Source organism: Thalassophryne amazonica, chromosome 6, assembly GCF_902500255.1.
Source record: "Thalassophryne amazonica chromosome 6, fThaAma1.1, whole genome shotgun sequence".
NCBI lineage: Eukaryota > Metazoa > Chordata > Actinopteri > Batrachoidiformes > Batrachoididae > Thalassophryne > Thalassophryne amazonica.
The window spans coordinates 63,137,909-63,163,567 of NC_047108.1; the positions used below are offsets into that span (position 1 = coordinate 63,137,909).

Sequence of the window (25,659 nt, forward strand, 5' to 3'; positions counted from 1 at the left end):
AGATCAGTCCCCAGAACCATAAATTCACTTTTCTACCAATTAATGGTATAGCCAGAAATTTCCCCAAAAGATTTTACCAATTCTAATAAAGCTGGAACTGAGCTTTCAGGATTAGATAAAAAGATAACCACATCATCAGCATACAGTGATATGGAATGATCAACTCTACCTAACTGGACTGGGATAACGGAGGGACTGTTCCTAATCGCTATGGCGAGGGGCTCAATTGCAATTACAAAAAGCAGGGGGCTTAGGGGACAACCCTGACGAGTGCCCTGATGCAAAGGGAAAGGTGCTGATCGTTCTTGGTTAATAAAAATGGAAGCTGATGGATGCCTATATAATAACTTCACCCAGGAGATAAACTGGTCACCCAGACCAAATCTTTCTAATACTACCACCATATAGGCCCATTCCACCTGATCAAACGCCTTTTCTGCGTCTAAACATAAAGCTGCGACTTTTTGAGTATGCCAATGTCGATGATACATGATGTTCATTAATCTCCTAATGTTAAAAAAAGAAAACCTATTAGGTACAAACCCAGTCTGATCAGAATGAATGATTGAGCTAATGTGGTTATTTAATCTATTTGCCAATAACTTAGTAAATATTTTCAAATCGGTATTTAATAAGGAAATGGGGCAGTAGGATGAAGGTTCCATTTCATCCTTCCCTTCCTTCAGTAATAATAAAATGTTGGCATTATATAATGTTCTTGGGAATTCCTTAGTTTGAAATGAATGCTTAAACATCCTAAGTAACAAAGGGGCAATTTTTTCAGCATTTTATTTGTAAATTTCAATGCCAAAGCCATCCTGACCTGCAGCCTTGCCATTGGGAATGGATTTAATTGCTGATACTATTTCCTGAATGGTGATTTCAGCATTCAAAGCATTACGTGATGCATCATTTAAAATTGGGAGATCCCACTTGTCTAGCCAGGCTGAAATGCCTCCTTTGGATTTTGACCTGTAGATTTCTTCATAATACTCTTTAAATCTGTCATTAATAGCTTTAGGGTCTATTATAATTTCCCCAGATTTAGATTTTATTTTATCAATCAATCAATCAATTTTATTTATATAGCGCCAAATCACAACAAACAGTTGCCCCAAGGCGCTTTATATTGTAAGGCAAGGCTATACAATAATTACGGAAAAACCCCAATGGTCAAAACGATCCCCTGTGAGCAAGCACTTGGCGACAGTGGGAAGGAAAAACTCCCTTTTAACAGGAAGAAACCTCCAGCAGAACCAGGCTCAGGGAGGGGCAGTCCTCTGCTGGGACTGGTTGGGGCTGAGGGAGAGAACCAGGAAAAAGACATGCTGTGGAGGGGAGCAGAGATCAATCACTAATGATTAAATGCAGAGTGGTGCATACAGAGCAAAAAGAGAAAGAAACACTCAGTGCATCATGGGAACCCCCCAGCAGTCTAAGTCTATAGCAGCATAACTAAGGGATGGTTCAGGGTCACCTGATCCAGCCCTAACTATAAGCTTTAGCAAAAAGGAAAGTTTTAAGTCTAATCTTAAAAGTAGAGAGGGTGTCTGTCTCCCTGATCCGAATTGGGAGCTGGTTCCACAGGAGAAGAGCCTGAAAGCTGAAGGCTCTGCCTCCCATTCTACTCTTACAAACCCTAGGAACTACAAGTAAGCCTGCAGTCTGAGAGCAAAGCGCTCTATTGGGGTGATATGGTACTATGAGGTCCCTAAGATAAGAAGGGACCTGATTATTCAAAACCTTATAAGTAAGAAGAAGAATTTTAAATTCTATTCTAGAATTAACAGGAAGCCAATGAAGAGAGGCCAATATGGGTGAGATATGCTCTCTCCTTCTAGTCCCCGTCAGTACTCTAGCTGCAGCATTTTGAATTAACTGAAGGCTTTTCAGGGAACTTTTAGGACAACCTGATAATAATGAATTACAATAGTCATGTATTTATGTATTGCCCTGTTAGATTGGATTCCTCTCAATTGTCGTGAAAGAAGATTATGGGGTTTCTCACCAAGCTCAAAATGCTTTTGTTTAATTCTGATGAGTTGTTCACTTACTTTGGTTGATAGAATGGAATTATACTCATATTTTAAAATCAGGATATCCTGCAGGACAGTTGAGCCAGGAGAGGCCTTATGTGCTTGTTCAAGCTCTGCTAGCTTAGCTTCTATATCTAGCAAACGCTGTTGATGTCTCTTCTTTAAAGAAACTTCAAATGATATAATATGCCCTCTTAACACTACTTTAAAAGTCTCCCACAGCACCGAGTCAGACACATCATTTTTATCACTGGACTCTATAAATTCTAAGATTTTATCCGCAATAAACTGTGGAAAAGATTTTTCAGTCAAAAGATGTGGATTAAACCGCCAGTTATATGCCTGCTTAGAAAAGCGTAAATCTAAAACTATTGAAGTTGGGGAGTGATCTGAAATAATAATATTGTGATATTTAGTGGAGATTACATAGGGTAACAATTTGGAATCTAGCAACAAATAGTCTATTCTAGAGTAAGATTTGTGTACTTGTGAAAAATATGAATAGTCCCTTACTGTAGGATTACATAATCTCCATATATCAACCAAGTTGTTCACACTCATTAAAGTTTTCAGTTGAATTGAAGAGGCCATCACATGAGAAATTTGAGAGGATTTATCTAAATGTGCATCTAGCACACAATTAAAGTCTCCACCAAATATCACATGGGTCTCGGACAGATTGGGAATCATTTTGAGTATTTTACGAAAAAAAGAGGGATTGTCATAGTTGGGGCCATAAACATTTAAAAATGACATGAAATGAGTGAATATAGCCGGTTACCAAAAGGAAACGACCATTCGGGTCTTTGACAGTGGAAATATGCCTGAAAGGTACAGTCCTTTTAATCAAAATTGCCACCCCTCTCGCGTTGCTTGAAAAGGTAGATTGGAAAATCTGGTTAGCCCAGCTGTATTTAAGCAATTGCTCTTTAGATGGTCTAATGTGTATTTCTTGAAGGTAAACTATGTTAGCAGATAATGATTTTAAATGCGAAAAAACTTTAGCTCTTTTCAACACGTCCCAGACCATGCACATTCCAACTGATAAACTTAAAACCACCTTGCTGTGTTAATGACTCAGGGATAAACCCACAAAAAGAAAATTGCAGTGTTAACTATGCATTAAAGAAGCACAAAAATAAAAGAACACATAAAAACATATAAACATATACCCCCCTCCCTCCTTCCCACTTTCCCAAACAAAGTGAGAATGCATAGCCCACATAGTCACGTAGGGATAGATGGAACAACCGCGCTATAGAGCCCCTCCGAGCCATCTGGATAAGAACGAATGTCCAAAGAAAGTACCAAAAAAGTCACCTTTAATCCTGAGAACACACCTCCGAAACACCAAGCTTAACAGATCAGCCTTCTTCCAGAGTGCCCGCGTAGACCTCCGCGTCGTGCAGCGAAGAGAATACTTTAACAGTAGATCCAAAAGACACATGGAGACAAGCTGGATAGATGAATCCACACCGTGCGCCGCGAGCCATTAGACGCTTACGCACATCCCCAAAGACCTGGCGCTGCCTCACCACCTCGGCTGGGAGATCTGGAAAGATGAAGATCGGCTTGTCGTTGTAGTGGAGCAGGAATGCCTCACGTGCCAGCCGCAATATCTTCTCCTTGATGAAATAGTGATGCAGATGAGCGATGATTATGCGCGGACGCTCACCCTCTCCAGGTACGCGAGCACCCAGCCGGTGCGCTCGGTCTACTTTTATTGGCTTTTCAAACTTGTCTGCACCAAGCAGCTCAGGGAGGAACTTAGACAAAAACATTTCCATCTGACCTTTCTCCATTTTTTTCAGGAATTCCCACTATCTTGATATTTTGTCTCCTGAAACGAGCTTCTAAGTCCACCACTTTATGACCCAGCCTTTCGTTTTCAGCTCAAAGCGTGTCAAGAGCATTCTCAACCAGCGTCAATACGTCGCTCGTAGTCACAGCCAGCCTTCTCAACATCTTGAACCCGGGCACCCAGACTCACCACGGACGCCCGGGTAGCCGATAGAGAGGCCTCGAGTGTGTTGAATCTCTCATCCATCCTATTTTGTAAGCCGCGAATGGCCGAGAGGATGTCTGTCGGTTCCTCATCGTCCAACTTGCTAGCTATAGCAGAAGTTAGCTCAGGGTCCTCGGCTAGCGCAGGTGGTTCGGTATCGCTCTCATTGTTAGGTTTTTCAAGCTTCTTTCCTCTTTCACTTCTTGGTTTAGTCATCTTGATGATGTTACACGAAAGGTGCATACCCGTCGGATCAAACACTGAGTCAATTACATTGAATAGTGACCAAAATGCAGCGAGGGTCAGAGGAGCTCTGTCAAGAAACATCTACTCCATCAGGTGTTCACTAGCGCCCCCCCCCCCCAGGTCCCAAAATTTTAAAATGTTTAAACAGACAAACAATGGATTTGTAGGCTCACAATATGGTTTATTACTAATAATTCTTATGGCTTTCTTTTGTAGTAAGAATACTGAATTTGTATTCCTTTTGTAGGTGGTTCCCCAAACTTCAATGCAATAGGTCATGTACTGAACTAGTAATGAATGATATAAGGTAACTAATGACCATTGGGGGAGGAAGTATTGTGCTTTATACAAAATGGCAATGGCTTCTGACATTTTTGATTTAACATAATTTATGTTTTCCAACTCAATTTCTCATCAATAAAACCCCCAAGAAATTTAGTTTCATTTACAAGTTCAGTTTCAATATTGTGCACTAGCAAATTCATAGATAAATTCCTGGATTTATTTCCAAATATGATATACTTTGTTTTACCAAAATGAAGCGATAATTTATTTGAATCAAACCATTCTTTGAACGTCTGTAGTTCCCTCTCCATGTCCAGAATCTCTCCCAAATGATCCCCACTACAAAACACAGTCGTGTCATCAGCAAACAAAATGCAACTCACAAATTTTGAAACCAAACATATGTCATTAATATATAAAAGAAACAACAAAGGCCCAAGGACTGAGCCCTGGGGCAAACCACAAGTACACTTCAAAAATTCAGAATTTACCTCACCAACATGAACATACTGATACCTATTACGCAGATAACTTGCTATCCAAGGAAAGTAATGCTGGTAATCATAATATGGACAGAGGAACAAACAAAAAAAAACATCCCTGTCCATACACTGATAAAATTCTGCAACGTCACCACCATATTTAAACAGGGTGGATTCAAATACAAGCTTAAGCAAGTCTCATTCTAATTAGATTCAGCCATATTGTGCAAACATGCACATACTGTACATACCTGAGGCAGAAACTGGCACAAGTTGCTCACTTGGATGTGCAGTGCTTTGACCTCCTCTTCCACGGTCTTCTGATTGCATTGTTTTCCATTCAACATCCACACAGACTGGTTATTGTCCACTTGAATCTCTCTTTTGATCACTATATTGCCATTTTCCTTGCATCTGTGAACAGAGTAAGAAAAGTGATTCTTTAAAAAAAAAAAAAAAAAACTACAATAACTATTAAAACAAAGGAGTAAAACTTTTGTAATTGATTTAAAGGCCATGTCGCACATTTTTAACATCCCAGTTAGCAAGACAACAAAAAAAGTACTCATGATTGTAAGTCTCTCCGCACACTGTCTGAAAATGAAGCTTCTGAGCTGCCGATCAAAAGTGATGACTTGGATTTACAGACAGTAGACGACACACTTCACCCTGAAACTCTTAACTTTTTCAGAGTGTCAGATTTCGGAACCTAATGTGCGGTGACGTTTACAGAAGCTGTGTACGTGGACATGCGGGCATTTCCATGACACTGTTTTTAACAGACTTACTGAAACACAGATGGATTTGTTACACTGGAAAAAGTCACAATACATTATTTCCAGCAGTTAATGGACGTTACATTTTGGAAATAACGCTAAAACTTACTTTGAGAGAGTGTAAATTTGGAGCTGGAATGTGTGTGTGTGTGCGCGCGCTGATTGTTGCTCCTCTCAGCTCCTGCCGCTGTAAATGTCTCCATGATGCTTTTTCCCCGGCAGCAGATTATTTTTTCAGATTTTAGTGATAACAACACTGATAATTAATCATGCACAAAGCTGAACCTGGACCAAAGATTGTTAATGACAGGCTGTGTTTATGACTCATGGCCGCAGATGCACATAAACCCTCTCAGAGCTGCAGCTTTTACCGTGATTGCATCAAAATGAACAGTTTTCACTTAAAAATGACTCATCATAACACAACATCACACTTATGTCAACTCTGGAATTAATGTGTGCCTCCGTCCTTAATGTTAGCAACTAGCCTACATTCCATTGCCGAGCACGATGAGACGCTTCTAAAAGCTACGTCACTTGTCGTAAACACACGAGTACTTTGTTTTCAGAAGTCTCCGTAGCTGTTTGTTGTTGAAACCAGTCACAGAAGTGCACAATGTAGTCCCGGTGGATCATCAGATGGTCACTAACAGCCTAAATCTTAATTGTTATGATTTCGGTGTGACATGTCCTTTAACATTACTCTATTCAATATGCACACGACAGTATATTTGCCATTTTCTGGGAGCCGGTATAATTTTTTTTTTAAATGTCTATATTTTACAAGGCTTAGTAATGTTCACAAGATAAGAAAATCGTAAACAAGCAATTAACACACACACACACACACACACACACACAGAGAGAGAAATTTGACATGTGAAAAATCAGTGTGTAACTGTAAACTGTTCTATACAACTTACAGTTCAATTTCTACAGATCCTTTTGGACATCCACGCTTGACATAGAGCCCAACCTACAGAAAGTAAAAATAATATTCAGTGGTTCTGCAATTTTCAAACTGTTAATTCATTTATTTCTCCAGTATATTAACAGTACATGTAGTCTGAAGTAACATGGTTAGAAGGTAACAACAATAATTTTATTTATAACCCTTTCATCCAACGCACTGATCCTAGTAAGCAGATGCTTGGAAACAGTCAGTAATACTCATTATTTTTCCTGAGCTGTGAACTTTCAGCCACGTTGGCTGCGCACACGCTTGGTTCAATGGGCTCGTGGGGATGACATGACAGTCCCTTTGTATTAACATGAATGGAAATTCTTTTTGCAGAAGTGTCTGCATGAGGCTGTTAAAGGCTGCATGAGCACACAGTGACAGTGTTTTATTTTCCTTAACAGGCTGTGTGACTGCAGAACTGCTGCCTTTCTTCCACTGAGTGTGAGTTTTCCGCAACTACATCAAAATTAACCCAGTTATCACATTAAAAAAAAAAAAAAATCACCATCACACGAAATCACACTTGTAAACTGCAATTAATCCGCAGCTCACATGCTTTCTGGACCATAGGGGGCCGCTCTTACAGATCAACGGTTATCCTTTACACCACTAACGTTTGTGTATCCATCAGTGGTTACTTTACCTTGTCCCCTCTGCCCAGGACACTGGTCTTTCCAGCTAAGCCCAGACAGATGGCACACACAATGCTGGATTTTCCTGTTCCATTGGCTCCAACAATCATGTTGAGGTTTGGTCCAGGATACACCACAGAATAGTCATAGGTCCTGTAAGAGAAAAGGATACTGTAGATATACTGTATACACAAGTAACACTTTAAAGTTAAAACCAAAAGTAAATATCATAATGTTTTGGGTAGCAGGGCTCTCCCTAAGCAATGGAATAATGTCACAGCGCCATCATGCTGATTTTCAAATTTAGGGTGTTCTCTCTCTGTTTTCTTGAGTAATTTTACTTAAATCTATTAAAATTTGCTGGTTTGCACCCATGCAGCATCATTTTCCTCTGGGCCAGTGTTTTCCTGTGAAATCATGTGAAGGGGAGGCATCTCACAACATTTCAACGTGTCACAGACCCATTTCTATAACCTCAGACCCGGCCGTAACAACAAGAAAAAAAAATTGGGTTTTTTTGGCAGGGGACTTAATCATGGGTTTTCTCACCGAGTGTACTGCCATCTCCCGCTCATAATGTACTCGTACAATAACAGAATGCTGAGGAGACGCAGAGTGGCTGTGGTAAACACTGACATTTATAAAGGGACCGCTGTGACACTTTCAGCTTTTCAAATAAGTTTTTTTTTTTTTTCCTTCTTCTTGGTGGCGGGACAAGTGGCAGCAGGCCGCAAAATGCACTGGGAGAAAAACACTTCTTTTTCTTTACAAACACCTCCACTCCGCATTTATTCACAAGCACTTTCCAAGACAAGGTTTGAAAGCATTTCCACATCATCTTCTAAAACAAACAAACAAAAAACTCCTGTGGATGTTCTATTAGCCCATAGTAGCCAGCATCCTCTTTTACACCGTGGTGTGCTGGGCGGGCAGCACATCCAAGAAGGACACATCCATGCTGGACAAACTGATCAGGTGGGATGGCTCTGGCGTTGGCATGAAGCTGGAGAACACTGGACAAACTGCTGGACATGATGGACGATGCCAGTCACCCTCTGCACACCGTCATCAGCAACCAGAGGAGCCTCTTCAGCCACAGACTGCTCCTTCTGAAGTGCAGGACCAACAGACTGAAAAACTCCTTTGTCCCTCAGGCCATCAGACTGTACAACTCCTCACTCAGGGGGAGGAGGAGTAACAGGAAGACAGAGGCTGGGAATGAAAGGAACAGTAGTTGCCAGTAAACCACTATTGATCAGTATGTCTGGTATTTATATTGTGTATTTATAGTGCAAACTGTTCTTCTTACCCTGTGTGCTGCTATACAATGTTGCCGGAACCTCAACTTCCCTGAGAGATTTTTCCTAAGGGATCAATAATGTTCTATCTAATCTAATCTAATTTCATCTAATGGCGGGCCGTGATGATGAATCCAGCTGAAAGGACACAACATGTCTGATTAAAAAGCTTCATTTTGCTCACTGTGCCACTTTGAGTTCTAGCCTCTACATTGATTAGCTCCTTACATAGGTTATGCACGTGCACTACAACTTTTCTGTTTTTTGTGGGAGCATTACAGCACCACATACTACAGTGTTTTCAGTGGATATTTCTTGAAACGGTGCTGTGTTTACAGAACACGTTCTGAAAACGACAAATAAAAAGACTGTATCCATTTCCGTGTGGACAAGGCTTTAGTTTGTAATTTTAGATGAGAGGAAAAGCTGAAGTTGCAGGAAATGGCTTGTTTTGGTATTTGAAAAAGGCAAAATACTAGAGCTTCTCCATGATAAAGGTGTAACATCCCACCCTGACCTGATCTCTAGTGCCATCATGCTCTATATTTCTGGGGAGAGCCCTGGGTAACAATACCGAGCTAGAATAGCTTTGTTTACCACTACGTGTCAACATAGTCCCATACAGGCATTGAAACCCACTGGGTTGCTATTTATGATCAAAAGAGTCAACAATAATCTCTGGAGCCCAACAGGTGCTACTGAACATCTTTTCCCAAGTTAACCTTGATGTGAACATTTTCTTTAATTTAATAGTACATATGTGCAGGAACTACTAGGAAACAAAATGTTTACCGAGTATGAAATATCAGGATGTGTATACACAAGGAATATGAATATGTAATCTAGAGCTTGAGGGTTACTGGTTGGCCGATAATATCAGCTGACATGACCTTTTGACAAATATATGAGTCTCTGCATAATTTTTTGCTGCTATGACTACTTTTATTTTACTGAATAAACAATTCAGTGAAACACTCCAGCTGTTGGATATGGTGTCATTACATAGTTTGTTCAGCAGAGGGTGCCTAACAGCATTGTTTGCAGTGCTGTCAAACATGGCTAGGACCCCCATCACCCCTTGGTCACATTGGCTACAAGAAGAGATAAACCAACTAGGTGTAATTCATTTTCAATCACAGTGGGTGTTTTATAGCAACAGAAGACAAGTAATCACTGTGCAGCCAGCTAGGCAGGGCCAAAATAAACAGGAATTCTATGTCAAGAAAATGCTGAATGACTTACACTGGTTGTTTGCTACATTTTTTTAAATAATAAACAATCAATAATATTTCCTTGTCATAATGGTTTGATAAAATGCTAGAATTCATGGTCTTTTATGTATATATTAGCAGCCATATCTGCATCAGAAATGTTTTACTCCCTAATATCAGTATCATATCATCCATTATTATCCCTTAATTATCATTATCCCTTTCAAATGCAACCTTCTGAATTTATCCCATTTAGTTTTGGAGAAAAAGCAAATTTATGTGACATAAATAAATGGAAAATTTATTGGAATTAAAAACGTTTTTGTCGATGATCTCAGAATTGACCTTTTTTGCAACAAATAACATTATTCAGTCAATTTTCATGCAAAATCTATGGAAATGGTGTCAAAATGTTCTGAAGAACCTATTCTTTCATAATATACCATATTTAAAGACATATGGGCAAAAAATGACTATGAATTATTGAATCGCCACCGAGTCCACAAAATTATTTCAACAGACCAGAAGTTCATTGATTTATGTCCAAATGTTATGAAATACATATCAATGGAAGGAGAACATCCTAAGCTTTAAAATGACACCAAGATTGTCTTGGTATGTCTTCTCTTCTCCAAGAAATTACATCTGATGTTCATAAAAATTAACCAGAGCATAAGTCCACCCTTTTTGATACACCAGTATATGAAATGCAGCCAATAAGAGGTTGGCGATGAGGGACTGGGCAATTTCTTTATATATATATATATATATATATATATATATATATATATATATATATATATGTGTGTGTGTGTGTGTGTGTGTGTGTGTGTGTGTGTGTATAAATAAAATTTAATATAATATACATCTTGCAATGAAAGCCACCTGTCTGAGATCTTGGGAGATTTTGTAGGATTTGAAACCTCAATAGGGTGAACTGATTGCCGGCTGCAGAGAGTGTTGCTTTCCGTAGCCGAGTCTCGCCCTTCTTTTAATTCATGAAGAGATTACTTTTCACTGTGAGTTTCAAGGGCATAATTTTAGAAATTTTTATATTAAAAAGCCTGAATAGTTGTTTTGTTTTTTATGTTATGTTTTATGCTACAAAAAAAATTTTACATAAAAAAAGCTAAAGGGGTTCACAAACTTTCAAGCAGCACTGTATTTTCTCCCTAAAGGCTCGGTCACATGACACTTAATTGCCCAGTCACACGGCATACAACGATTCCTGAACGAAGGGAAAAAAGTAAAAAAGTCACAATTCGTTGAGAAAAGGTGGACGAACAAGCTTTATCACCGAATAGCCTGCAAAGCAAGAGCGCAAAATGGATGAAAGAGGAACAAAACGAAACCGAAGCTAACGTTGATCTCGACGCTTTAAACGAAATGTGCCTGGAGCCACTACTGGAGCAGTGTGTGTCTGCATCTCTGAGTTCCAGGACTCGGCGCTGAGACGGAGCTCATAGCGCCTGAGTGCTGGAGAAACTGCAAACAGACGCTGTGGAGATCTGTGTGCACGTCGGTGGGACCACCTGCTCTGGTTCCTCTTCCAGAACAAAAGAGGGATCATCTCCTTCATCATCAGAATCCACAATGTCTGACGACACGCTACGCGCTCCGTCTTGCTCCAATTAAAAAAAAAAAAAAAAAAAACACGCTGGTGTGCTGTGGTGACTGCTCTATCACTGTATTATGTTACTAAACCATATACATTGATTTATAACAGAAAACTGTCAAAAGGGGGAATAAATATAAGTGTAAAGATGATTGAATATATCAGAGCAGTAAATTGATCAGTCTATGTGAACGCGCATTGACTTCCCATGTGCGGTTATTCCACGAGCTGTCACTGATCCACAATATGAATTCTGCCTTCCAGAACACCTCTTTAGATAATCATCTGAATCATCTACCTGTTGCCACATGTACATAAGGGCTGGATTGCCATTCCTACACTCATATTGTTATATTTAATAAAAAATAATAAGCTCACACAGGAGCTGCTGCTGCTGCTGTGTACCATCAGAAACTACACAACTTTTTTGTTGTTTTAAATTCAGCAGTTGCTTGTGGCAAAATAATTAATTGTATCTACACAAAAGATTAATTCTGGCCTATATAAGGCCTGGTTCACACGACAGGATAATTAGGCCGATATCGGACCCGATCTTCCCCTTCCGACAATCTTAAGGACACCCCGACAATCGTGATGATGCTAAAGATAATCTTATCAGATATTCCTGCCATGTGTGGTGTGTTAAGAGTGCGCTGATCTGCTTGGAAGGACGTCAGGAGTGCTCCAATCACAAATCGGGGATATTGCTGGATTGTCTTGGCTCTATATCACAGCGTGTGTTGTGTCCTCCAACCACAAACGAGCACACAGCCTGCTGAATGTGACGCGTAGCCAACCAGAAAGCAAGGTGACGGATGTACGGAGCGGAAAATAAAATCAAAAAAGCTGTTCTGACTTACCAGAAAGTCCGGTGGTCGCGCTGTCTCCACTCCTTTAAAGAACGTCTTTTCTTTTTCTTTTTGTATTGTTTTTTTCCCTCTGTTTTAAATAGTCCACCAAGTATGTCCATTTGTTTACTCTGAAGTCACGTTTAATCTCAAGAGATTTTGCGAGATTTCCTGTCTGACCCGAGAATGTTCGTGTGTGGTGTTGGTGTCCTTGCCGTGTGGCTGAACACCACACACTGTATGACCAAAGCTGTTAGATCTATGATTTTTTATCTTCACGTGTGTCGTGTCTCAGGTTTTGGAACCCTAAAGATAATTTTAAAATCTTGTCTTGTGAACCAGGCTTAAGGTGCAAGAAACCAGTGACACTGACCCCCACAAAAACTTGTAAAAACAGTCAAGAACAACAGCAAAACAAAATATGGACAAATTGAGGTTTTCGGTGGAATTCGTTCAAATTTTTCAACAGTTTAAAAATCCTGACGAAGCACCAGCTACAGGAATGAAGCTGCGCAAAGGTTAAATGATGCCAACAAACATCCAGATTTCTTGTTTCATACAGGCTTGGTTGTCCTTCATTAAGTGCTGTGTTAATTGGAGCAAGATGAAGTGCAAGGCGCAAGTCGCAGCATGTCATCAGAGTCTAAACCAGACAGTAAGGATTCTGACAATGAAGGAGATGAACCCTCTTTTGTTCTGGACGAGGAACCAGAGCAGGTGGATCCACCGACATGCGCACAGATCTCCACAATGGGTCGGCTCACGCGTTTTTGTTTGCAGCTGAGCTCCGTCCCAGTGCCGAGTTGTGGAATGCAGAGATACAGACACACACTGCTCCAGCAGCGGCTCCAGGTGCATTTCATTTAAAGTGTTGAGATCAGCGTTAGCTTTGCTTTCATTTTGTTCCTCTTTTACTTTTTCCCTTCATTCAGGAATCGTTATATGCCGTGTGACCGGGCCATTAGCTTAAAGCTTACTATTTAACATTAATAAATGCTATTTTCACATACCAGGATATTGACTTGGTCACAGCCAGGTCACTGTCAGTTTACGTCCGCGTCAGATCAGTCGCTAGTGCGAAAATATGCGGATGTTGACGTGTTTTACCACAGAGATACACTGTGTATTTGGGAGTGGTATTTGCTCTTGAATTCCAGATTTAAGTAATAATTTGTTTGAATTTAGTTATATTTCTGTTGTTAGGACCTTAGTAAGGCCTTCAACTATTCAGAGGGTTTGGATAATATCACCCGGAAGCGATATAAAACCAAATTAGCAGCAGCAGGATTGGCATCTTGTCCACACCAACTTGAAGATGGACAATGGAAAAATGATCCTACACAATGGTCAAATGTTCAGTATCCTGATATTTATTCCAACCTCATAGACACACCAGGTATTTTTGTATTTGACATAATTTATGTCGCGTATACATTGGGCCTCATGTATCAAAGTTGCGCACTCGTGGCGTAAATTTACTTACACCTGCCCATTTCCGGCGTACGCCTGACGTGACCTTGATAAATGCAGCGGGTGAAAACAATCGTAATTATAATAAATACGCCCATAAATATTTAGACTCCGCTTCAGACACACCCTCATTTTACGACATGGAAGCCAGGAAGACGGCAAAGAAAAAGAACTTCACCAATCACGACGCGTGCCAATAGTGTCAAAAGCGGCCGTCGTATTAATTGTTTTGTAGTATAATCAAAAAAGTGTTACAGTGGTCCTCGTTTATCGCGGGAGTTATGTTCTAAAAATAGTCCGCATAAAGCGAAGTCCGCGACGTAGTCAGCGTTATTTTTTACAATTATTATAGATGTTTTAAAGCTGTAAAACTCCTGTAAAACCACTTTATACACTTTTCTCAATCAGGCATGAACATTTTCTCACTTTTCTCTCGTGTGTAAACACTCTCAAAGTTCAAACCTTAGTAGAAAAATAAGACCAAACTGTTTTCAGGCCCAAACATTTGTTTGAGAAATAAAAATAGAACATTTTCCTATAAATAATTATGATGGCTTTTAGAACTAACGAATTTAATTTTAACGATCAACCTACGAGGTTGGACACATAAGAAATTATTAATAGTGACTGACCAGTATTTCACAGTTCCTCTGACCGCGCCTCTTCGTCCTGGCGCTGCGCCACTGTCGCGCCTTTTTCCACTCACACCTCGCTGCAGGTGTCTTTTTCCGAGTGACAAACACAGTTAAGAGTAGTTGTTGGCGCTCTTTTTTCTTCTGGGCGAGAAGATTCTTATAAACAGACATGCAGACCACAATGCACTGTAAAAAAAAGCATGCAAAATTGGACTAAAGAAATCCGCGAAACGACAAGGCCGCGAAAGGTGAACCGCGTTATAGCGAGGGACCACTGTATTCTCTTTTCACATGTCAATAATTCTTGACATGTGGATATTTGCTTGCTCAATTAATAAGACACGCCTAATTTTTCAGATTTCTTTATTTTTAAAATGTATTTCTTTATTTATTTTATTGTAACAAAAACGAATGGAGACGACACAACCTGATTGCAGCACGGGTGAAGGGAATGACAACACTACAGTTGTTATTATCAATTTCATTGTCTAAAACGATCACACCACATAAAGTTAAGCTCAGCGCTGCTCTGGCTCCAGGCTCAAAGTCTGGAGAAAAAGGCGAGCAGCGCTTTCTTTGCGGTCAGCGCTGTGGCCACGGATCGTGCTCGAGACCAACAGTCCCGCAAAAGCGGGATTTGTATTAATTATTATGTAGTATAATCAAGAAAGCGTTATTTATGTAACATATGCATTGATTTGTATAATGGCACTGTTTATCATGTTGATCATTTTCATTTTTATGTGGATTCCAGTGCTGGTTCATTTTGGTGTATAATTTACGCCACCTCTCGACCTGGTGTATATTTTCAGCGCAGCGTACGCCAACGACCACATTGATAAATGCCAAGTAGCGCAGCCGTTTTGGCGTACACCCCATATACGCTCAAATATCGCCGTACGCAACGCTGATACATGAGGCCCACTGTGAATTGCTGGTCTGCCCCAGGAGGGGCCAGCTGTTGACTATTTCCCCAAAGTAACGTATAATACTGAACGATGTGATGCATAATCCTCTTGGTGTGTCGTGATGGTTTTTTATTTTATTTTTTCTTGCTTTGCTGGTACAATCCACTGCCTCGCATTTCCCAGGCATAAAAAACAGTGGTGAAAATGAAGAGAAGAAAAAAAAAAACTCACATCAACTTACACTGTCTGCTACTGATTGTTTACACCGCAGCTGGTGTTGCTAAGCACGTTGCTAAGAGCTCACAGACGGAGTACCTGGATGTGAGAGCCAACCAATAAGCATTTCACATATATTTTACACAAACTGGAAATGTTACCAAACAATTATTTTAGCTCAACTGAATGGAAAGAATTGTGTTTAAGCCAAGAATGAATTACCCCTTCACTATCAGAAATTTCTAATTAAAGTTGTCTGGAACATAGCAGCTGATCCAGGTGGGGTGGAGCCTCAATGAAGCTCGGAGCCAGTGGCGTCATTAGGCCTATTTTAGGGGGGACTGAAGCACCCCTAAAATATTTTAAGCTCCCCGAAATAATCTGGTGGTTTTTTTTATTTATTTATTTATTTTACAAAAAAGTGCTGACAAATTCAATATAATGTGGCCAGAATATGAGTGTAAATAATCATATAAACTCTAATTATTAGCTTAAATATGATCATAAATCTGTCAGTTTCCCTTCACTTCATAGAGACTCCCGTCAGTGCATCATTATCCAATCCATTCCACTTATTCATATAGAGTACACCCACATCTCTGAAAATCCAGTCCTCATTTTCCCTGCAGGGGTCGAAATACATTTTTTAACCTACTTGCACTGGTGCTAGTAACAAAAAAATTACTTGCACCAAAAAAAGGTTACGTGCACAACCAAAAGTCAGTCTTATATCAACCTTAAAACTCCTCCTCTGATGTGTCAGACTCTTCCTCTCTAGGGAGAGTTTGAGGGGAGAGCAGTAGCAGCGGCAGAGCTTTTTTTCACGTGCGTGCACGAATGAATCGCCCGTGAAGATTATTTCATTTATTAACTACACAGATGTATAATAAAACAAATGGTGACTGGTTTATAACACAATTATGACAGAGTTTGAGGGGAGAGAGAGAGGAACCACAGCGACAGCCAGGTTTTTTTTTTTTTTCACGTGCGCGCGAACTAATCATCCTTGAAGATAATTTTATTAACTACACAGATGTATAATAAAACAAATGGTGACTGGTTTATGACACAATGATGACAATGATGATGATGATGAGTTTGAGGGGAGAGAGAGCGAGGAATCGCAGCAGCAGACAGTTTTTTTTTTTTTTTCTTTTCTTTGTTTACATGTGCGCGCGCGAACGGGACAGGAGGTCCTCAAACTGGAGCTCCTGCAGCTCCAGTTATTTGCTGCATCTCCTGCAGCAAATCATGAAACTCCCCGAATTGGGAACGTCTCATGAGGATGTTGTGAACCCAGGGAAGGCGCTGCTGGCTGCTCGCAGCTTTCCACAACAAATAGAGCACAGCAACTTGCTCCATGTGTGAGAGTCATAAAACGCAGGGAAGACGAAGACAACAAACTGGAAATTGTTTTTTCCTTATTTATTTCTTTATGGGTTCATTCTACTGGTGTTTATACTTGATAAAACTTGGATAAAGTTACTTGCAACAGTGCTAGTGCAGTATAAAATTACGTGCACCGCTCGAATAATACGTGCACAAACTAGCACATGCACGTACTAATTCCACCCCTGCCCTGTGACCTTGCTTGCAGCGTGTGTACCTGCAGTGCATAGAGCCAATTAGAGCAGCAAGAAGATTCCTTGAAGAATGGATATACGAAGGTTTTTCAAGAAAGTAAGTATTCATCACTGCTGGTAGTAACAATGATTTAGCGCCAGCTAACAGCAGAAAGTCCCATGTAATTAATGAACCAAGTGCTCCCTGTTTGACAAATAAAAACCTGGCTGGCACAGCACACACAAGAGCACCCCCTGTACAGGGGGCAGTGTGAAATATGTACTGTATAGATGACCCATGCGCGTACTACCTTAATTTTGCTGTTTTTTGGTCAAAAGTGGGGGGGGGGGGGTCAAAAGTTACATTCCAACTGTAAAAGAATACTGATACTCAGCTAGCTAGTTAGTCAGAAATGCATTGTGAAGGTCCTACACACCATGAAACAGGAGCTAAGCTCATTCTGGTATTATCATCAGTGGATAATAATAATAATGGTAATAATGCACTAATAATAATCACTTCTCCACCCATATTGACCTGTACAAGTCGGGGCAGAGGAGCACAGAGAGTGAGAGACCACTACTGGAAAGGTGAGTCTAAAGGATTACACAGTCATTGGGATGCAGACAGTTTTGGACTTAGGGATGGGTATGGATAAGATTGTATACCAATTCCGCTTATCAATCCGATTCCTTATCGATTCCCGTATCGATACCTCTTGTGAATTTTCTGTGTACTAAAAGTAGGCTTTACAGATTTTCTATGTCAGCAACTTTTTATTGAGTCTTCAAGTAAATAAATATGAAACTGGTCACTGGATCCTTAAACTCTGGACATATTAAACTCTAAATGGTGGATCCTCGATCTCTGGACATAAATAAAAATAAACAAAATCTGTAGTTTTTGTCAAAAGCATTTCCTTTCAGACGTTATTGGCATGAACATCTTTCCACACATCTGAGCTGAGCTCTTGCAGCCAGCTGTGCTGCACATCAGGATGTAATTTATAAAGAATGCAAGATGTCTCATTTTGGGGAAAAAAAAAGTTTTAGTCGATTGTAATTTTTTGTCTGTATTAAAGCATTTGGAAAGAGGTGTCATTGTATTTAAAGTGGCAATTCGTTTTGAAGTTATTAATTCAGACCGGACTCTGTCTCGGCAGAGAGGGGCGCAGTGTTTGGAGCTGAGCCAACGAAACGGAGGACGATTCTCCTTTCTTGACTGCAACAAAAGTCCCAGTTAGTGACTTTAATCCACAAAAAAGTGACTCACAATTGACATATTTTAATGACTTTGAGAGGGGTTAAGAAGTGGACTCGCCACTTCTGAAGAGCAGCAAATCAAAGAACCAATGAGCCAGTGGATCGAAGCACTGCTTCAATGGTTCACACTTCAAAGTGAAGCCACACTGCAGAAGCAGTTGATTACAGAGCTGCTGCAGCGTCTGTAATCAACGTAGAGAAATGATCATTTTCCTGACAAACACCCTCAAAAACAATGGCCACTCTGAAGGACCGATAAGGGAATCGTTAACCAAAAAGGCTATTGATGTCGATGGATCGAATCAATTCTTAACAATACCCGAAAATAACCAGTTCTTGATACCCAACCCTACTTGGAATTTTACGTAACTAGATATGAATATGAAACACATTTCAGTCAAGGTGCACCATATAAAACTTATTTAACTTGAGCTTTTATTTAGATAGCCGATATATATATATATATATATATATATATATATATATATATATATATATATATATATATATATATATATATATATATATATATATATATACACACACACACACACATACATATAAAATAAAATAAATGCCAAATTAGGCTGACCCAAATGTTTTCAAGAGTACATTAACATTACTTTAATTCAGTTCATTAAGTAATATTTTTCTAGGGCTTGAAACTGCAACCATTTTAGCCATATGTGCCCAAAATGCAATCTATGCGACTTCAAAACATTTGTGAGCAAGCAATTATTGTGTTGTGAGCGAAAGTTATGGCATTAGCCTAGATGATGATGTTATTAATTCAATTCATTGTGTTTCAATGTATCTTGAAGGACCAGGCACTAGAAGATGCTGAGGGAGAAAACGATCAACAGGCAAGGGCAAATCAGAGAGCCTCCCCTGTCCTTAAAATCTAGTGACGAGCCCCTGCTCGGAGCCCTCAAGATATCGATGCGCCTCTGTGTACAGTCTGTGCTCAAAACTCGACCTTATCTAGATTTTGTGTCGGAGATCAAGTGAACTTATACTGAATTACTTCTGGCTCCTTGACACTGTGGACTTCCAAACATCATGCTCATAAGCGGCGAGTTATCGCCGTTTTTGCGCGGTTAGGACAGACAGCTAACGAGTCGATACTTACAGGAAGTTTTTCATGGTGAGGCGAACTATGGATCCCGTCACAAAATTCGCCTGCACTTTGTGCGGCAGAGTGGCCGGTCTGACCTTCGACATGCTGGAAGACGTCTGAGTGCCGCTATTCACGGACTGACTGAGCCGCTGTTTGTTTTTGGGCTCAGCCATAATGACCAGCTGGCACTCATACTCCTCTGTTCTACTGGGTCCGGCTGCTGGTGGCGCGCGCCACGCTAGACCGGAAACACGTCACCTCCACTTCGACGCCTCAGACGGAAAGAATCCCTTTATTTTTATTATTGTACAATTCATTCATTTATTAATTTATTTATTTTGTCTCTTTCTATTTATAATAATAATACTGTGAATGTTATTGTGGCCTTGCCTTTTGTTCGTTTACTGTTTGTTATAGTATGTGTTGAAATAAAGTTTTGAAAAAAAAAGCAGCTCTACCAGAAGATAAAAGTTGCAGTTCCCTGACTGGCCGCTTGAGGCTGGCTCCAAAACAGAGCACATTTTCATAGGAGTCCATGTTAAAATGTCCAAATTTAGAGCAGAAATAAACATGTTCGCAACCTGGTACAAAAACAAAAAAAGAAAAAGTTTTGGTCTCAATATATAGTTTCCTCTTCCATGACAACTGGATGGAAAATGGGGTGGAAAATTTTTATTTCTACCTTCTTAGTTAAAATCTTTTAAGCCATAACGTACTGTATAATTAGTGGTGTGGCCACTTTGAATGACAGCAGCTGAGCCCAGTGACTCCGCCTACTCTGGCAGTTGCATCTGTAAATTCAGAGTACAGTAGGATGTTTGGACAAAGTAGGATGGTTCATCAGAACACTGGATCTCTATAGAAAAACAATGAGTAATGTCATGCAGGGATTGTCCGGTATATACAGTCTATGGGAGCAGCATACCTCCACAGACACAGTCATGTGCGTACACAAAGCCTTAGGACCTGTTTTGTGAGAAAATGCATTGTCCAGCACTTTGGAACTTAAAAAAACACACACATTTTAGTTTGAAAATAGTCATTTTAATCAATGTGCACACATATTGATTTCACAAATTGTGCTGTTTAATGTTTGGTTCTGGTTTGCCATGGTAGGAGGAAATTTTTGTCTTTTTTAAAACTTTTTTGTTTTCATTTCTTTGTGTTTTTTGGATGTCTTAATGCCTGCTGCAAATCAATTTCCTTTGGGATAATAATAAAGTTGATTTCAAATACAGAATCTGTAGATAGTCACTTTGAAAAATGATCATTTCAGCAACACTGATGCTTAGAACATTTAAAACAAAATGGGGGGGGGGGGGATTCTCAAATGCAGAAAACAGAAACATAAAAAAAATAGCCAATATTCCACAACACCAAGAAAAACTATTTTGAGGTTTTAAATAAATGTATTCTTGTTCAAGAAACACTGAAGAAACCTTTCATTTTGAAGACAAACCAAACTTTCTGTGGATCATAGTCAAATTTACTGGCACCCACAAATGTTTCACTTTTGTATTAGGGGTTCACATACATTTGGATAATCCTTTTAAAAAACATCAGACATGGTTAATATTATTACAGCAATCACTAAATGCAGCACCAACTCAACCTGGCACAAGCCACCCACTTTTTTCTGTTTGATATTTTGTTTAAAATGTTGATACACTATAAGCCTACAATGTAAACCTTACGTCTTCCATTAATTGACGAGAGCCAGACGTTATGTGATCACCCCTGCCTGTGCAATTTAGTCGTATGTAAAAGTTTGTGCACCTCTGATGATTTCCATGATTTTCCTTTATAAATCATTGGTTGTTTGGATCAATAATTTCAGTTAAATATATCACATAGCAGACAAACACAGTGATATTTGAGAAATTAAATGAAGTTTATAGGATTTAAAGAAAGTGCAATAATTCTTTAAAAAAAAAGAAGGGGTGGATAAATTTGGGCACTCCAACAGTAAAAATACATCAATATTTAGTAGATCCTCCTTTTGCAGAAATAACACCCTCAAAACACTTCCTATAGCTTCCAATGAGAGCCTCAATTGTGGTTGAAGGTATTTTGGACCATTCTTCTTTACAAAACATCTCAGGTTTGTTGGTTTCTGAGCATGGACAGCCCACTTAAAATCAACCACAGATTTTCAATAATATTCAGGTCTGGGGACTGAGATCGCCATTCCAGAATGTTGTACTTGTTCCTCTGCATGAATGCCTCAGTAGATTTTGAGCAGTTAGTGTTGCTGTCTTGTTGAAAGATCCAGCCCTGGTGCAACTTCAGCTTTGTCACTGATTCATGAACATTGTTCTCAAGAATCTGCTGATATTGACTGAAATCCATGTGACCCTCAACTTTAACAAGATTCCCAGTACCTGCACTGGCCACACAGCCCCACAGCATGATGGAACCACCTCCAAATTTTACTGTAGGCAGCAAGTGTTTTTCTTGGAATGCTGTGTTCTTTTTCAGTCATGCATACCACCCCTTGTTATGTCCAAATAACTCAATTTTAGTTTCATCAGTCCACAGCACCTTATTCCAAAATGAAGCTGGCTTGTCCAAATGTGCTTTAACATACCTCAAGCAACTGTTTGTGGCATGTACGCAGAAAAGGCTTCCTTTGCATTACAGCATTATACAGCTTCTCTTTGTGCAAAGTGCGCTGTATAATTGAACAATGCACAGAGACACTATCTGCAGCAAGATAATGTTGTAGGTCTTTGGAGCAGGTCTGTGGGTTGACTATGACTGTTCTCACCATCCTTTGCTTCAGCTTATCTGAGATATTTCTTGGCCTGCCACTTGAGGACTTAACTAGTACTGTGCCTGCGGTTTTCCATTTCCTCACTATGTTCTAGTGATGGGATGAACAACACTGGTGCGTCAACACTGTGCTGAGCACACAAGAGTGAAACCCCGTATCGGTGCGCGTTATCGCTTTAAGAAAAATTCACGTGACCGATACAGGAACTGTGTCGTTCGGCTGCGCCGCGCCAAATTGTGTTTATAAGGAAACAAACTGTATCGACATGTTGCGTATTTGTTGGATGGAGTTTTGCTGGTGGATTTTTGCTTGCCCTCACCTTGCTCCACTGACTTCATGGCACGTTCAAAGATGTTTCCCCAGTCTGGAATAATTTTGATCTTTTGATGCCAAGTAAGATAAATCTTTTTCTCCTTTCGGCATTGTTTACTGCTATTTTTCCAATTAGATATGTTTGTACTCCTTTACAATACTGGAAGACTAACCAGAAAACATATACACACCTTTATCAACTCACACTGAAATGTTTATGCTCACCATCTTCATCTGTACCCTGTGAAAGAGTTTTTTCTAAGGCAGGGGAACTGCTGTGTAAGAGGAGAAATCGCCTTGGAGCAAAGACACTTCAGGAACCTTTGTTCTTCGATAAAAATGCATAAATTAATCTATTTTCAGTGTTATATTTCGTATGCTTTAACACTTAACAAATTTCCATACACAAGTTACAAATTTTAACTCTGAATTTTATTACAGACAAATTTGCTATATTTTACAAACTAACTCAATTTAGCATTTACACAAACAAGGTTTTAAGCAAATTTTAAACTCTTCTCATGAACAGCTTAACTTGACACTCAAATTGAGCACATGAAATTATGCAATGATGAGATCATATTTTAAATAGAGGACTGGCGATTAACTATTTCACAGGCTGATGTTGCGTTTGCAGCACGGTAACTTTTCCATCTTATTTACCTGCAATGATTTTATAACTACTGCAGGGGTCACTATTGAGCGACCAACACAGTGTCAACAGTGCCGACACAGTTTGTGTAGTGTGTCAATACACTCCTTGAGGTATCATCATCCCATCACTACTATGTTCCTCACAGCGGAAACTGACAGCTGAAATCTCTGAGATAGCTTTTCATATCCTTCCCCTAAACCATGATGCTGAACAATCTTTGTTTTCAGATCATTTGAGAGTTGTTTAGAGGCTCCCATGTTGCCACTCATTAGAAGAGATGCAAAAAGGAGAAACATTTGCAAATGGCCACCTTAAATACCCTTTGTCATGATTGGATTCACCTGTGTAAGGAGGTCAAAGGTCAATGAGCTTACCAAACTAATTTTATGTTACAATAATTACTGCTAAATGTATTCAAATCAATAAATGACAAGGATGCCAATTTATGCATCTGCCTAATTGTGTTTAAATAATTATTGCACTTTCTGTAAATAGTAGAAACTTCATTTCACTTCTCAAATATCAGTGTGTTCATCTGCTATATGATATATCTAACTGAAATTTCTGATCCAGACAACCAATGATTTAGAAAGAAAAATCATGAAAATTATCAGGGGTGCCCAAACTTTTGCATACAACTGTACTTGCATGCTTGTTTGACAATTAATGCCTTCACCCAACCACTAACCATGAGTGGAAAAACGTTTTGTGTTATCATTCATATTCTCTGAAAAAATGGCCAAAAAAAACAAAAATTCTGCCAAGGTATGCAAACCTTTGAGCACAACTGTACACGTCTCAAGCTGTCTGAAATCAGACACTTCAAGATGTCCAATGATTTTTACTAAATTTAAATTCATAAAGCCCCCAAATTTCTATACTGACTGTATGAATTATTAGTCAAATCTAATATACATCAATGCAGATTTTCTGAATCATTTTTCTGAAATAAGCGAAATCCATTAAATTTGCTGTCAAGAGGACATTCAGTGCACCATGTCAAATATGTATTATTGTCAACTTCTACCAAATAATAGATACAATGCTGCCGCTGCACTGTCATGAGAAGTGTCGACTTAGTTGTACAAAGTAAGTAAGTAAGTAATGTTTATTTATATAGCACCTTTCACAGACAAGAGAAGTCACAAAGTGCTTCACAAAAGGCACACACACATAAAATTCTGTGAAAAATACAATTTACATCACAATAAAAGACACACACTGTTTTAAGACACACACAGTGGTCATAAAACAGCCCTCTTACTACTATGGTTTGAGGGCCTGGAGAAACAGATGGGTTTTAAGTTTGCTCTTAAAACATCAAGAGTCCAGTGAACAAAGAGACAAAGGGAGATCTTTCCAGAGCCTCGGCGCAACGGCCTGGAAAGAGTGATCTCCTCGGGTCTTAAAGTGGGTACGAGGGACCCTCAGAAGGTTCTGATCCACTGACCACAGGCTCTGAGCAGGAGTGTAGAGACATACGTAACAGGTCTCTAATGTAGGAGGGAGCCTGGCCATGCAAATCTCTAAAAGTCAACACCAGGATTTGAAAATGTAAATGAAACGACACTGGGAGCCAATGACAGGACTCTAAAATAGGAGAAATATGAGTCCTTCTGTTTGAGCAAGACAGCAGCCTTGCTGCAGAATTTTGGACCTGCTGCAGAAGGGACAGCTCCTTTTTGTTTAGACAGCAAAACTGTTGCAGTAGTCCAAAGGAGAAGATACAAAAGCATGAATAATCAACTCAAGATCATCTTTTGAAACAACTGATCTGAGTTTGAAAATCTTCCTCAACTGGTAGAAACAGTTTTTGAGTTTTTGGTTAGCTGCATGGAATGATGCCCAAATGACATTTCTTTATCAAAGATAACACCTCGATTTCTCAGGCTAGATTTTGCAGATGAGCTCAAAAGACCTAAATACTGTTTAATCCCCGGAATAACATCATCGGGGCAACCACCAGCACCTCGGGTTTATCCGAATTTAACTGCAGGGAATTTGCACTGAGCCATTGTTTTATTTTCTCAAGGTAGTTCAGTAAAGAGTCCAATTTCTGGATCTCAGAGGCTTTAAATCATGTACTTTGTTATTTACAGATAACCCTGAGATCAGCTGCTGTGGGGGTGATGTTTGCCAACCTGGACTTGAACTGGTCTAAGGCCGCATCAGAAGCATCATCATCTGATAGAGTTTTCCAGAACCATATAGCGTTTGGAAAGAATGGGTGTTTGGTCACTGTAATAGGGTACACACAACTCTCCTAAATTTCCTTTAGTTCTGATGTTCAATTTGGTGAGATAGTACTCTACATCAGAGATTCTCAAACTGTGGACACTGAAGATACTGCATG

General features: G+C 39.6%; 1 protein-coding gene and 1 long non-coding RNA gene across 2 annotated transcripts in view; one reads left to right on the forward strand and one right to left on the reverse strand.

Annotated features, from left to right (window-relative positions):
- Positions 1-19,789, reverse strand: part of smc5 (structural maintenance of chromosomes 5) — a 74,638-nt gene extending 54,849 nt beyond the window's left edge. The window contains exons 1-4 of the mRNA XM_034172296.1: positions 19,579-19,789; positions 7,435-7,576; positions 6,754-6,806; positions 5,306-5,468 (exon numbers count right to left, since the gene is read on the reverse strand). Coding sequence (XP_034028187.1) covers positions 5,306-5,468; positions 6,754-6,806; positions 7,435-7,576; positions 19,579-19,739 — 519 coding nt within the window. The 5' untranslated portion in view covers positions 19,740-19,789. The remainder of the gene's footprint in view (positions 1-5,305; positions 5,469-6,753; positions 6,807-7,434; positions 7,577-19,578) is intronic.
- Positions 5,027-25,659, forward strand: LOC117512287. Its single transcript, XR_004561264.1, has 3 exons — positions 5,027-5,037; positions 9,060-9,064; positions 24,632-25,659. It is a non-coding gene; the product is annotated as an uncharacterized LOC117512287 (long non-coding RNA).